This window comes from Mesitornis unicolor, unplaced genomic scaffold (genome assembly GCF_000695765.1).
Source record: "Mesitornis unicolor isolate BGI_N332 unplaced genomic scaffold, ASM69576v1 scaffold37974, whole genome shotgun sequence".
Taxonomy (NCBI): Eukaryota; Metazoa; Chordata; class Aves; order Mesitornithiformes; family Mesitornithidae; genus Mesitornis; species Mesitornis unicolor.
The window spans coordinates 16048-30018 of NW_010183028.1; the positions used below are offsets into that span (position 1 = coordinate 16048).

General features: G+C 35.8%; 1 protein-coding gene across 1 annotated transcript in view; it reads left to right on the top strand.

The window, feature by feature from the left end:
* Positions 1-13971, top strand: part of CCDC171 (coiled-coil domain containing 171) — a gene marked incomplete at both ends in the record, with an annotated part of 102134 nt that overhangs the window by 14268 nt on the left and 73895 nt on the right. The window contains 4 exon segments of the mRNA XM_010183977.1: positions 3249-3351; positions 8309-8412; positions 11256-11345; positions 13215-13415. Of these exon segments, the coding sequence (XP_010182279.1) occupies positions 3249-3351; positions 8309-8412; positions 11256-11345; positions 13215-13415 (498 nt within the window).

Consider the following 13971-nt stretch of genomic DNA (forward strand, 5'->3'; position numbering starts at 1 on the left):
TCCTGTTGTCCTTCACGTCCCTTGCCAGATTGAGCTTTAGGTGGATTTTGGTTTTCCTAAGCATATCCTTCCATGCTTGAACAGTGTTGTTATATTTCTTCCAGGTCACTTGTTTCCACCTCCTTTGTACTTCTTATTAATCACAGAATCACAGAATCACAGAATGTTAGGGATTGGAAGGGACCTCAAAAGATCATCTAGTCCAATCCCCCCCATTAATATTTGGATTTAGTCAGGAGCTCCTTATGCTTCCATACAGGTCTCCTGCTGCCTTTGATTTTCAAGGTCATTTTCAAGGATCACCTCCAAGGTCAAGAATGATCCATGCTGATGTGCAGGAAGTCAAGCAAAGTCAGCAGAAGGCTTACTTTACAAGTGTTCTTTCACCTGTTTCTACTAACGTGGTCTAGGAAAAAAACTCTCTTTAAGTAGAGGCTTTAGCACTTTGTCACCCAATTTCCCTTTTGAAGTAAATCTAGAGAACACTCACACCAGTACTTTTCTAGTAGTTCTACAGGAATGGTTTCCCCTAACACAAATATGAGGATGGATGGAGTTGCTGAGGAGAAAGTAATCTCATCTCGTGGAATAATTTCATCTGGCAGAAGATATCTCTCACCAGCTGTAATTGATTATGTTTGACTTCTACACTTGTGAACTCCATTTTCCTTTTCAAAGTAGAGAGTTATGTATACTTGCTATGTTTGTTCATACTGAAGAAAAGAAAACTAAGGGAGTTATAGCTACTGCTGTGAAGTATCAAACGGGTGCTTATGGGGAAGATGGATTTACACTCTTCTTAGAACTGTGCAGTGAAGTATGAGAGAATACAGAAGTTTTAGAAGGGGATTTCTAATTACCCATAAAGGGAGAAAAAAACAGACTTCACAGTAAGGATTGTGAGATATTGGAGTTGGTTGCCTGGAGGTGTTGTTGAAACCCCATCCTTGATGATAGTCAAAACTTGACTGGACAAGGCTCTGAGCAACCTAACCTGATGTCCAAACACGGCCCTGCTTTGAGTGATGAGTGGGACCAGATGACCTCCAGAGGTCCTGTCAGCTTGAATTATTCCATGATTTTATGGCTCTGCACATTCTTATTAAATACCTGTCAATGAGACATAAGAATTTAGATTAGTATGTTCAGACCCTTTTGGACTCTTAACCTGTGTCTGGATTTTCAGCACTATAGTTTGCCGTATTTTTCTTCAATTTCTGATGATGGGGACAGTGATTGACAGTAGGAGTTAGAAAGGAAAGATACTAAATACTTTGCAACTGAAGTGCAGAGAAACTGGCTAGTCAAAGGAATTTCCTTCTCATCTTTATTGCTGTTGAAAAAGAGACTGAAATTGGCTTAGGGAGTGTAGGTGCAGTTAGCAAATAAAGCACAGAGAAGTGGTGGAGACTGAATATACTGCAATATACTGACTAAATTCTGGTAAATTAACTAAACCAAATGAAAAAATAGGATGAGGAGACTGAGAAAAATTCTCACATTTTACTTTTCCATGGGAAAAGGATTTTCTAGGAAGATTTAGTCTGACCTTGTCTGTGCTGGAGTGTTTTATGTAAAAAGAGCATTTATTTTATTTTGATGCTGATCATATTGTTATATATTCTTATTTATAATACGTGAGATCTTTGAAATGATATCAGTACATGAGAGAAAATTATTTTAATGTGTTTGCATCTCATAAAATATTTTTACTGGAGCTCAGCAACTACAAGCTCTATTTATATAGATAATTTTATAAAGTAAGAATTAAAACTTAAGTTATTTTTGAATATTTAGAATTGATTTGGAAATTTTTTATTAAGTGTAGTACAAACTCACACAAGGAAAGGCATGTAAATGCTACAGGGGACCTAACATTGAAATACACATATGAATAATATATTAGTTGATATACAGTACATATAATTAAAATTGAAAGAGTAAAGCAAATTTATAAAATATTTAAACTGAATAGTGAAGAACGCTACAGAGAATTAAATGCATTTCTTGGTTTTTTAGCTTGACAGTTATATTCTACCAGTATATAGCAGTTTTCCTGAGGAGGATGTTTCCCACACTTGAGAAATCAACTGGATCCATACACATGCAGTGAAGCATAACTGAAGCAATAGTCTATAGATAGTATAGAAAGCATTAGGATTTTCCTCAATGCAGAAAGGGTAACCTTCCGTCACCAAGTAGAAATAGAAATTACTCAAATAGGTGTCAGATTCTAGAACAAAAATCAATTGAGTAATTAAAATAATGGGACATCTTTGAGCATAATGTTTGTCATAAGAAAATTTTGAAGTTACTTAAATATAATTTCTTCTTGATTTTTGAGTGGAGAGGTTGTTGTGTTGCTGTTTTATTTTGTTTTGCTTTCCCTGAACTGCTGAGATGTAATACTTTTTGTTAGTCAGCTGCTAAAATTTCTTTGAGAAGTCAGAACTGTCTGTTTCCAAGAGGACCTTGGTCTTGTCTGGAATTATGGATGAATGTCTTTGAAAATTGCAAGTTTTAGTATCAGGTATAAATTTGAAGGAATTATTTTATATAGTCTTTCTATTGTAGTGATTAAAAAATCTGCTGTACTACCTTTCTACCCTCGGCATGAGGCCAGTGTCCCAATTTGAACAGTAGGCTGCACTTAGTGAACGGCTTTCTTTAAGAAAATTCAGTGATAGGAGCTGAAAGACTCGGCTGCTTTATATTCCATGCATAAGGAGGAGTTTTTGTTATTGAAGAAATCACTATCAAACATAGAAGATACTAACAATTAGAGTAGACAGTTTTGGAATGAGAATAGGTGTGGGATTTGGCTGAGTGCCAAATCATGAATTTCTAGCCTGCCTGCCAGTAGTTTGGTGTCTTCTGAATGCCCTTGTAGGGTGTAACAATAGATTTCATTGCTTGCATAGATGGGCAGCATTTAATTAATATTCATAAAGATATTTTTAAAGAAGGAGAAGAATATCAAGACTAGGTTTTAGTGCAACCATTTTTTTCTTTTTCTTTTGACTACCTGAAGCCTTTAGTTCTCTTTTAAGTTTCTGGGTTCTGTGTTACTTATTTGTGGTGTCATGTTAGGTCTTGCAGCTCAAGAAAAGGAGTAATAAGAAATAGAGCAGGAATTTAATTTTAAAGGGGAACAAAAATACCATTGTGATCTGTATTTCTTCTATTTACTATTTTAATGAGTTTCTTTTTTCCCCTCTTGTCTTGTATGTCTCTCCTGTCAAATAAAGGCCAAGAAACACCAGGTCTTTTTAACAGAGACGTATGAAAACAACATGAGAGAGCTGGAGTTACTCTTGGACAGCTTTGCTATGTCAGGCCAGCGGACAGCAGGTTAGTTGAAGGTATAAAATGACAGATGCATCTGTCAATGTTCCAAAGTCACTACATTGTGGGAATTCTGCAGATGCCTCTTGCATTCCCTCTTCTCAACATGCCTTGATTTGATGACATGATAAGAGCAGTTCTCACAGCAGTCAAATGGCCTTGCTAGCTGAGAAAGGGTGACGGAATGTGGACCTGCTGTTATCAGCCCAGAGCTTGATTTACAAATGCTGGGGTGTATATGATCGGTCAGAAAAGGGCTCACTTGCTGTGCTCTAAATCCAACAGAGAAAAAAGTCCTTACAGTATACCTGCAAAGGGAACAGATGTTTTGCCTGAACTGAGCCAAATTCTGAGGCAACCTTCAGCAACTTAAAGGTCATATATTCACAAAGGTTGTGTAGGACACAAGATATAACACAATACTTTTTACTGTTGATTGTGGTTTAGTACTATATTGCATTCATTTGATCTAATACAGAACAAATATTTCTGTTTCCATTAAAATTACTTGTAAGTCAGTGGTTGTCACTCTGTTTGCTAGCTTTGTATGTAATTATTGTATCAAACTGCTGCCTGCTTAAACATTTGAAGTAGTGGCTAACATAAACAAGCTGAACTTTAACATCAAAGCTAGTTATTTTTTTTAAAGGTGAAAATGGTATGCTTAAAAAAAAAATCTTCATTTAAAACTATCTATAAAAGTTTTTTCTATGTGATTCCTGTTAGAAAATCACATACTAGACACAAAATGCTTCCAACTTAGAGTGCAAGTAAACTGGAAGAGAACAGGCAAAATGCTGCTTGAAGAGCGAATAAATTTATTTTATGTAAATTCTGATGATATGTTTCTGCACTTTTTAGCAACAGTAGACACAAATGAGTCATATAATGAAGATGCATTCTTTTCTATCTTCACAAAAATATTATTTTTTTAGGGCCTGATAATGTTAAAATTGAATAAAGAAACTTCTTGAGATTTCTGTTGTACTTAAAAGCCTAGTTATGAATCTGTGATGCATTGATTTCCTCACATGGACTATATGACTTTTTTATTTGGGAACTGGTATCAGCTTTATTCTGTAATTATAAATGTGATTCATGTGGATAATACCTGTAGGTTATGTAGATATGTTAGACTGAAAAGCTCTTCAAAATTGTATGTTTTCCTCAATCTTGCAAAGTTCCATATGCCAGAGGGGCTTCAGCAATTCTAGGGGGAGCTGGATGCTGCTGCCAAAGTGCAGTTTCCAAAGTAGTAATTGTCTTTTGGGTAGGTTTTCTGTTCTCCCTAGTGGTAAACCTTGCAGAGAACAGCTTTGACCTGTTTCTATAATATTAGAGATTCAGTAACAGTAACTTCAGTATTAATTTGGTTGGTTTAAGGTAAACTTTGAAAAGTCTTATTTAAAAAGTGGGGGTTTTTTTTAGCTTCAGCATTTCTGCAGAGACTCGAGGCAGAAAGTCAGATTTAGCTCTGTTGTGGCTTAAGTCTTTATGGATATTAAAATGGCCATTGACTAAGACATTTGTTCTACATTTTTACTGCACTTCTAAGTGTGAAACTTAAATTTTTAATGCCCTTGCCTTGCTGTGTTGCACTTAGGCACTTCTTATGTAATTATTTCTTTCACTTAAAAAGACATTTAGTGTAATTTATATTTGAAATGGGAATGCCTAGGTGCCAATAGAAGTAGAAATCTTAAATAAGTCTTTGTAGTCTAATTAGCAGATGAGAGGCTGCAGTCTACTGGACAGTCTTTTTTGTTTTTGTTTTTCACTTTCAGCTGAAGTGGATGAGAGAGCTACTTAAAAACTGTCAATATTAAAGGAGGTCTAGCCCTTACATTTAAGTGCTGATTGGGCTGTGATTATTGGGCTATACAGAAAAAAGAAAAGAAGACTTTATGTTTTTAAAATTAAAAGACTAAGTATTTTTAGAAGTTATTTTTTTCTTTATACGTTCCAAAATAACAAGCATAAATGCATGTCTTCTCCTTTTTAAGTGACCTTTTTAAATTTTTCACAGCGTTGTTATTCTTACTGGGCAACTGGCATGATTTCAGCTTGTCCCTGTTCAGTTTATAATTTTTTGCAGTTATTGAGCAACAGGGTTTGTGCTCAGGGAAGTTTGTCTTCATTTCAGGAAAAAAAATAAAATTGTAGTGATTTGGAAAAAAAGTGAACTGAGTATAAAGTGTGAAGAATGTTAGGTGCTTTGAGGGTAGTGTCACCGTTTAATGCTGGCTACCAGTGCTGTTTTGATCAAAAATCTAAAACTTAGCACCATATGAGCTGCTAAGAAGAAAACTAACTCTATCCTAGCCAGGCCCAGTACTGTTAGTATGAAGTCTGAAGCTACAGGTTTGAGTGTTTAGTCATTTGTATACCTCCTGTCAGACTCGTATTGAACCTGGCATTTTCCCAGAATTCTTCCCTAAAATTCTTAGGTGATACTGGGCAAATGCTTTAAGTATTGGTGTTTTTTTTTCCCTCATTGCTGAAGTAGGGCCTCTCCAGCAAGGGAGTGCCATTTGGATTGTATTGCCTGTCTCCTTAATAGCTGTATGAAGATAGACAACATTTGGCCTATATTAAAGCCATAGGCTCGTTTTCAGCTAGTGCAGGAAGGTGGAATCTGGTGTTTCTGTTGGCAGGCTGGGCTGCCTAGCAAATAGAGTTGCAGCATAGGCAAGGAGTGTCAGTATGGAAAGTTTACTTGCAAAAGTCTGGTTTTGGCAAACATGATGTAAATTAAAATAGTTCAGAGGCATGTTTCAGTAACGGGTTGGGACTTTAGAAATGAAGATACATTATTTAAACAGCTTGATGAAAACTGTAGGATGGAAGACAATACCTAGATTGACTTAACAGGTATTGTTTTAAACTGAATAAGAACTGTGAGTTGCAACTTCTCTAGAGCTAGAAGCATGGAAGAATAGTACTTTCTTTTTTCTGTGCAGCAAGATCACTGCAAAATGTTCCTACAATGGATAGTAGTGAGAATTCACTCTTGTAATTGAGGAGTCACAACTAGAGCCCTGTGCATCCTTAACTATAGCTGTGATTAAGCGATTAAAATGACAGTAAGGTGTTAGTAGTCTGTTTCTTAAATGTGAAATCTAAACTTCTCACAAAAGGTCAGATTATATGAATTATTCTTAGATTGATTCTAAGTGTAAAATTGCTGTCTGGGACATCTCTAGGACTCAGAGGTTTGGTTAAGGGCACTGGAGTGTCATTAAGATTTTGCTTTTTCCTGATGCTGTAGACCTTTAGAAACTGTGTCGAATAGGTGTCCACTGGAGCACAAGTCTGTTACTGGGACAGCATTCTTTTTAAATTCAGTTGTGTGCTGTAGAGGAGATCTTGCTCCTGTTACTGAAAGTGGTCCTACAAACCTGTACTTGTAGATGTGACTTTGACAGTAACAGTTGGCTGGGAAGTTAGAGTGAAAAGTCAGTGTCCAGCCGGAGTACTCTGTGCCTTCTGGTATTATCATCAAGGGGTTGGGAGAGAAGAGGCTAATAAATTGAAAAAATTTCAGAAGAGGTGTTGGCAATACTTTCCAACTTGTGCTTATGCATGTCTTTTCCACAGACTACCAGTGGTGCATTTTGTTTAGCCTACAGGACAAATCTATCATTTGGTATAATACTTTGAGTAGACTATCATGCTTATTAGATAACACTAACCATATGGTTCTTAAAAAAAACCCAACTACTTGCAAGTCTGTCAGTGCACCTCGTCTAGCTGACAAAGTTTTATGGAGAGCCAAAGAAAAGGCTTAGAATTTAGTATCTGATTTGACTTTATGAGCCACCCCAGGTAAATTTATTAGTGACGCTGACCTTTCAGAAGTGATAAACACCTGTGTCATAATTTAGTTCTGCTGGGAGTTATGACTGTTCAGGCTCTCTGGAGTTCAAATACCACAGATATTTTTCACCAAAAAAAAAATTTGCAAAAGAATGTTGCCATTACCATTAGTAAAGTTAGTTTTGCTTGCAGAACATGTTAAGTCTTATGGAAAAGATGGTACTATAATTTGTTACAAAGTAAGTTTATAGATGCTGTATACTAATATAAATAATGCTGAGAAGAAGAATTTGTCAATAACCTGGTATTTTCCTGTAATACCACAAAAAAAGGAATAGTTTGTTCTTCGAAATTTAATATCAGCTGACATCTTGTGATGTCTTGGTCAATACAGTGTTGTTTTGCTTTCTTAGCACATTGTACTACAGGCTTTGGAATGCTCAGACTTGTTCATATGTCCCTAATTAAGGCAACCAGATCAGAAGTCTCCAAGTAAAGGTTTAGTAAAGAAGAGTAGTGTGTAGATAATGGATATATCGGCTTTAAGATTTATAATTGAAACATTATGTAGGCCTCTGCAGACAGATAATATATTTTTTTAATTATTTCCTTTGGAATGAAATTCAAGATAATTTAAAAGGTTTTTAAGATCTCTCCAAGCATAACATAGTCATGTGATCTTTGGCTCAGTAAGGCTTCATGTAAATGAAGTACTACATTATAATATGCCTGCTTAGTCACAACAGCAAAATAATGTCAGGAAAAGTGTAACATACTTAACTTTCAGGAAACATGTTTTCCAGAGTGTTATTGTGTGGTTTTAAAGTTGGCTGCTCTGACTGAATGACACAGACTTGACCACAGCAGAAATTATATGCGAGACTGCATACCAAATACATTAGGTAGAAATGTAATTCAAAATTTACAGTCCTGTATCTTGTGTTAAAGTTTTAATACAAATGTCTTTCAGCTGTATTTGCTGTGAAAGTATGGCTATTCAGCTGCCTCTCCTGTGGCAAACAAGGCTGCTGTTCAGTGTTTTGTATTGTCACTGAAGTCCTAACTAATTTTAATACCTCTCATCCAGGGTGAGTAGTTTTGTCTCTGTGGCTTTAAGGCTTAATTTTCATCCTGTATTTTTCTTCAGGCACTTGTAAGGACAAAGATAAACCTCCGAGCTTCTCTGTCCTTGAGACTTTGAGGTGTACCTTGACAGCTTACCAGAACAAGCTGGAAGATATGTCTAATGAGGTAATACTTGCACTGTTTGGCTCTCTATGTATCGCCTTCAGCCTGTAGCAGTATGTATGCTTTGCTTGTAAAAAAGGTCAGAAGAATGGGAATGTTGAGTTGACAGCTTCACATATACCCAAAGAAATAATCTCTGTCACTACTATTTCTCTAAGCTTGCCCTGCAGTGAAATTTCTCTTATATTTGGGGGGGCAGGGAGAAGAGGTTTTTTTCTGTTTTTCTTTTTAGTTTAATTTGGTTTTGTTTTCTTTTTAAACCTGTTGGGGTTATTATTTTCAGTAAACATTCAGGAAAATAAGCCATACATATTTAGGATTTCTTGTAAAAGATGATTATTTAAGGGTTGAGCAGTGTATACTGCAGTATTCTTAAACAGACAACCCTTGGGCATCTGCAGTCATTGGTATCAGTTACGTAAATGTGCATGCCCGTGTACATTTAAAAAGTAGCATAATTTTCTGAGATGCGTATATTTATGATAAAATCTCTTTGGGTGCTATTTTGAGGTCTTTTCAAGTAAAACAGTACCATGACAATACTTTCTTTAAGCTATCTAACACAATAGTGGAAATCTTTCAGTTTTGGAAGGCTTGCCCTTGGCAAAAATCAAATGCTTTCGATGAAGTCCTACTGGCCTTTTATTTCAGTGACTGAAAAGTCACAATCTTGCATTTATTTTCTCATTTGTATTGCTAATGTGATTAAATTAATCCTCTTGGGTGTAAATGTTTTATGAATTTGTGGCTTTAAAGGCTGTAGAGAGAAGTTAACTGCACTGTTAAAGCTTTCTGTACAAACTTGTAATTAGCTTATCTTCAGATAAAATTGGCAAATATAGAAAGGCAAGGTGTGATAAGAATGTAAAAATGCCAGTACTGTTTTTTCATTTCTAGTTTTTTTTCTTTTGTGAGAAATACATAGTCTAGCTAGTCACTCACATGTTAAAAAAACCCAAAAAACAAACAAACAGACAAACAAAAACCAGAAGAAAAGTGTATCAGCTTTGTCCCTTTTATTGGAAGAATGGTCTCCTGAAAGACCTTTGAGTTTGTTCAACGAGCGCAAAAATAAGTGACCATGGAAACAATTATACTTTTGTAAACAGCAAGCACTGTTAGATCTCTCCCAGTGAGATAAAAGAACCAATGTGTATAGTCATTATGAAACTCTTCTGAGACCCAAGTCTGAAAGCTGCAGAGTAACTGGGAACGTACTACCAACAGCGAATTGTTATCTGGGAGAAGGAATGTCACGTGATAGGCAGCACAGTTGAAAAGTCGACTCAGCAGGCTTTGGCTTAGTGATGTGCTTTGTTGTGAAAGTGTGCCAGAGACAGCAGTGGGGAGACCAAGGGGGTGGCTGCTAAGAAAGCAAAGAGAGTATTCTGACAGAAAGAAGAATGAACTGTCAAGGAAAATAAATCGCAAGCAGAGCAGGACCAACTGATGACCTGCCACAGGACTTCACAGTAGGACTGTGTGTGGCTGACCCTGAAGTTGTTGTATGGAGCCAGAGATCACCAAGCACCTTCATGGTGCACAGAAAGGGCAGTACTCTGTCCTTCTTGATTATCCCCGCCCCCATAGATAATGCTGCTTTTGTCTTTTTATATATTAGATATGTTTAGTAATAAAACTTTTTAATAATACAATAATGCACAAAGGGACTATAAAGGGCACTGTGCAATAAAAACAGGATGTTTTAATACACAGCAAGCAGTAAGGGTTTAGTTTTGAGTAATTATGTAGTGGTTCTTTTTATAGAGAGATTTTCAACAAGACCCTTCATACTAATGGAGTTACTAATATATGTGTACACCTGTATGTATATGTGAAAGATGCTGGTAAACTTGTCAGGTGTCCCCTTTAACTTCCTGTCTTAAACATTAGATTAAATGATCTAGTTAATTTGTGTGACTGAAAGGTGTGTATGTGTTTTGGTTTTGACAGATAACAAGCTTTTGACTTTGTAGTGCAGAGGCTAGAATATGCTTGGTGAGAGAGAGAAAGCTAGCAAACTAACAAAAAGAATGGAAGTATTCCAGTAGCATTCTGTAATTTACTGTAATTATTTCTGAGGGTTCTGCCAGGTCTCCTGATCTGAGATCAAACAAAAATGTAATTTCCAAACTAATTTGTAAATTTAGTAAATGGGATATTTTACTTCTGAGTTGCTCCTTAATGCTCAAGTGTCAGCAGTAGCCTGCACTGTAATATATCTCTATTCACTGCTTTCGTTCAGACATTTGTATTACTAACTTCATAAACAGGTAACCAAAAACTAAAATGATGTGTTATCTTTTTTGAAAATGGAAAGTGAAGCTAGTACACATTATGGTCATGAGTTACCTCTAAGGTGGTTGCTTGTAACACCACAAGCAATTCAGTAGTCACCATGCCTCTTGGGAATATTGCTGCTCTTTACAGATACGTACTGTCCAGTGCTCAGTAAAAAGCAGAGACCATGGTAGTAGCTGGACAATTTCTGCAAACAGCCACTGACTTTGAAAACATGTTTTCTGAAATCACGCCTCAGACCATAATCTGAGTTTATTAAATTTTCAAATACATTTCAAAGTGTTTTTGTCAGATGTTTTGGGAATTCATGGGAAACTTAACATTGGACAGTTTGGAATTTTGTCATTGCTATTTATCTTAAATCATAAAAGAGTTATTCAGTGTTTTTGTAATGGCACGTAATTTAGATTGTATGGAGTATAGATGTTGTCAAAGGAACTGAAAACAATTTTTTTTTTACATTTATGTACAAAATTCTTCCTTTATATTCAAGTGATTACGTAGTCATTCTGCAAAAGCCTATTTGACCTCTGTATTTTTCACAGCTTGGGAAAATGAGAGCTCTGTGTGAAAACATGACAGAAGAACTCAAGATATACAAAGAGAAAATGTATGCTTTAAGTCAAGATCTTAAGGTATGGTTTCATGAACTTAACATAAAATTTGAAAGTTCTGCAAAAAGTATCTTTCCAGATTTAAGGTGTTTTTTTTCTTATCAGAATGAGTCTCTGTATCATTGTATCATTGTATTCTGTTGAGCACACTAGTTTATTTTGCATGCTACTTTAGTCTTGTTACGACCTTAGGCTACATAAATGATCACTTCAATTATTGCATTTTTGAAATAATTTGAAATAGTTTTGCCAATTTGCAAAGTGTTGTTTTATATTGAAATCAGCATCAGTATTTTTTTCACTTAACTTTTTCTCAAGAAAAAGAGAAAATTTAGTTACTCCTGTTAATCTGAAAGCACATTTCATTAAAGCTGTCCTTTATTTTTTTGTGTGTTTGTGTTTATCAGGCAAGTTAATGCATGTATGAAGCATCAGGTCATCCTTAACAGTTGTAGAAAGCACAGCCCAAAATTTATTAGAGGAAAGTCTACCTGGAAACTGATAAAAACACTTGAGAAATAGTTTCTTTCGTTTCTGAACAATAATTTTCTTTTTGTCTCTGTTTTTTGGCCGAGACACGACTTTTGTAACATCCTGTCTGGTTACATTGGTGGCCAAGAGAGTGAGGAAGTCCTGAGGTCATGGTTAAACTCCCAACTGGCAGTGTATTATATTACTGCCAAAACAGAATGTCTCTACTCCCAGTGCTTTTCAGATTCTTTTGCTTTTATCACTTCAATTTAGTCACAGACACTTCTGCAGCTCTTATTGAATCTTCATATTAATTGATACTTGCACATAATCTCCTGTCATCTGATCTAAACTTCCTTTACTAACTTATGTTAGAAGACTTAAGACTTCTGCTTTTGTTGCAGCACCTTTGTAAGGCACCTAAAAATCTTGCAGCCTATTGCAACAGATACTTGCATTCCTCATGCAAAAACTGACTTTGCTATAATGCTGGGTTTTATGCAGTACAACAGTTTCAGATGTCTTTAATTTTTTGGTAATAGAAGTATATATATGAATTAAAACTAGATCCAGTCTGAAAACATTTGTGTTTCAAACTTAACGTTGCCTTAATCTTTTAATATTTTCATTAAGAAGAATAAAAGTTGTCATTGTCTGATGATTTGGGAGTATCTTTCCTGTTATATTTCCCATGTAAGCAGCTATGATTTAATGAAAAACAAACAATGCTTTCAGTTTGACCTTTGGCAAACTTCAGCAGTGCTGGAAGTGCAGTGCTTGTAGGAGAAGAAAGCATGTATATCTGTCCACTCCATCTCAGCAATCTTTTGGCTGAAAAGGTGTAGTTTATTAAGTTATTTGTTTACCTTTCGAGACTTGGTACCAGTAACATAATGATTTTATTTATGACCATTTTTCATTGTTAGTTTCTTCCCAAGATCAAACCTCCAAAGGGTCCTCACATTTTTTTTTTTAATGCAGATAAGGAATACAGTGGCTACAACAGCGCTGCCTGTGTTGCCTACCAACTCAGCTGTAATGGATCAGAGATTTTCTTGTGAAAATAATGTATCTTTTCACTAGCTCTGAGAGCTTTCCACTCTAGAGAGGATAACTTGTGACTGTGCATTCTGCATCGCAGTTGTAGGGGTAGAGGGGATTCAGAAAGTCACTGCATCATGGAGTTTTAACTCTCAGAGATGGATTTCTGATGCTGTCTAGTTACGAGCTGTGGAGAAGGACTATTGTCAGTTTTGAAATTCTGTTATTGACAAGATGCAGTCATCTTAGCCTGGAGTCTTCTGAACACATGTTGCTATGTGACTGTTCACTTCCTCGGATGCTGAGCACTGAACTAAGGTAACTTTTTATAGAGTTAAATTCTTACCACTCTTTCTGTTCCATACTTCTGTTCTACAGGAAGCTCAGGATAACCTGGCTGATGCCAATAAAGAGTTAAATTGTCTGCGCACTAAGTGTGCAGACAGAGAGACTTTAATAGGAACTTTAAAAATGGAGCTACAGAATGTACAGCAATGCTGGGAGAAGGAGAAAGTACGTGCCACAGAATCTGAAATTGAAATCCAGAAGCTTACCAGGGCTTACCAGAACGATGTGGAGGTATTATCAGAGACAAGATGACTGTCAAAAAGAGTCTTTATATAATCTCAGCGTTATACATTTACATACATCAGATGGTTACTCTTAGTCTTAACAGATTTATCTCCAAAATATGATTTTAAGATACTTATTTTGAAATGCGTATTTAATATCTACAGGATCTCAGGGCATACTGGTTCTTCTTCCTTCTATATCAGAACTAATAGCTTAACCTTTCAAGTATTTTGAATTTTTGAACTGAGTTTATTTAAAGAGCTATGCCTGATGAACAGTTCTTTCTTTCTTTCAAGTTGAAAGTTAACAAAAGTATTTTAGAACTGAAACATACAATAGTATCATCATCGTGTGTTGTTAATTACTGATTCATGTGGCAACTGATGTGGAATTGAGGTAGTTTAGCCTACGTGCCATGAAACCTAGAAGTTCTTATTTGTGACCTGTTAGCTTGTTGTGGTGTGCTATGTGTGGGAATTGCTTCACAAAGTCTTATTTCAGAACTATTATCTCTCTCCTTTTATTTGTTTACAATATTAATTTTGTTGCTTTCCCCCCTCAA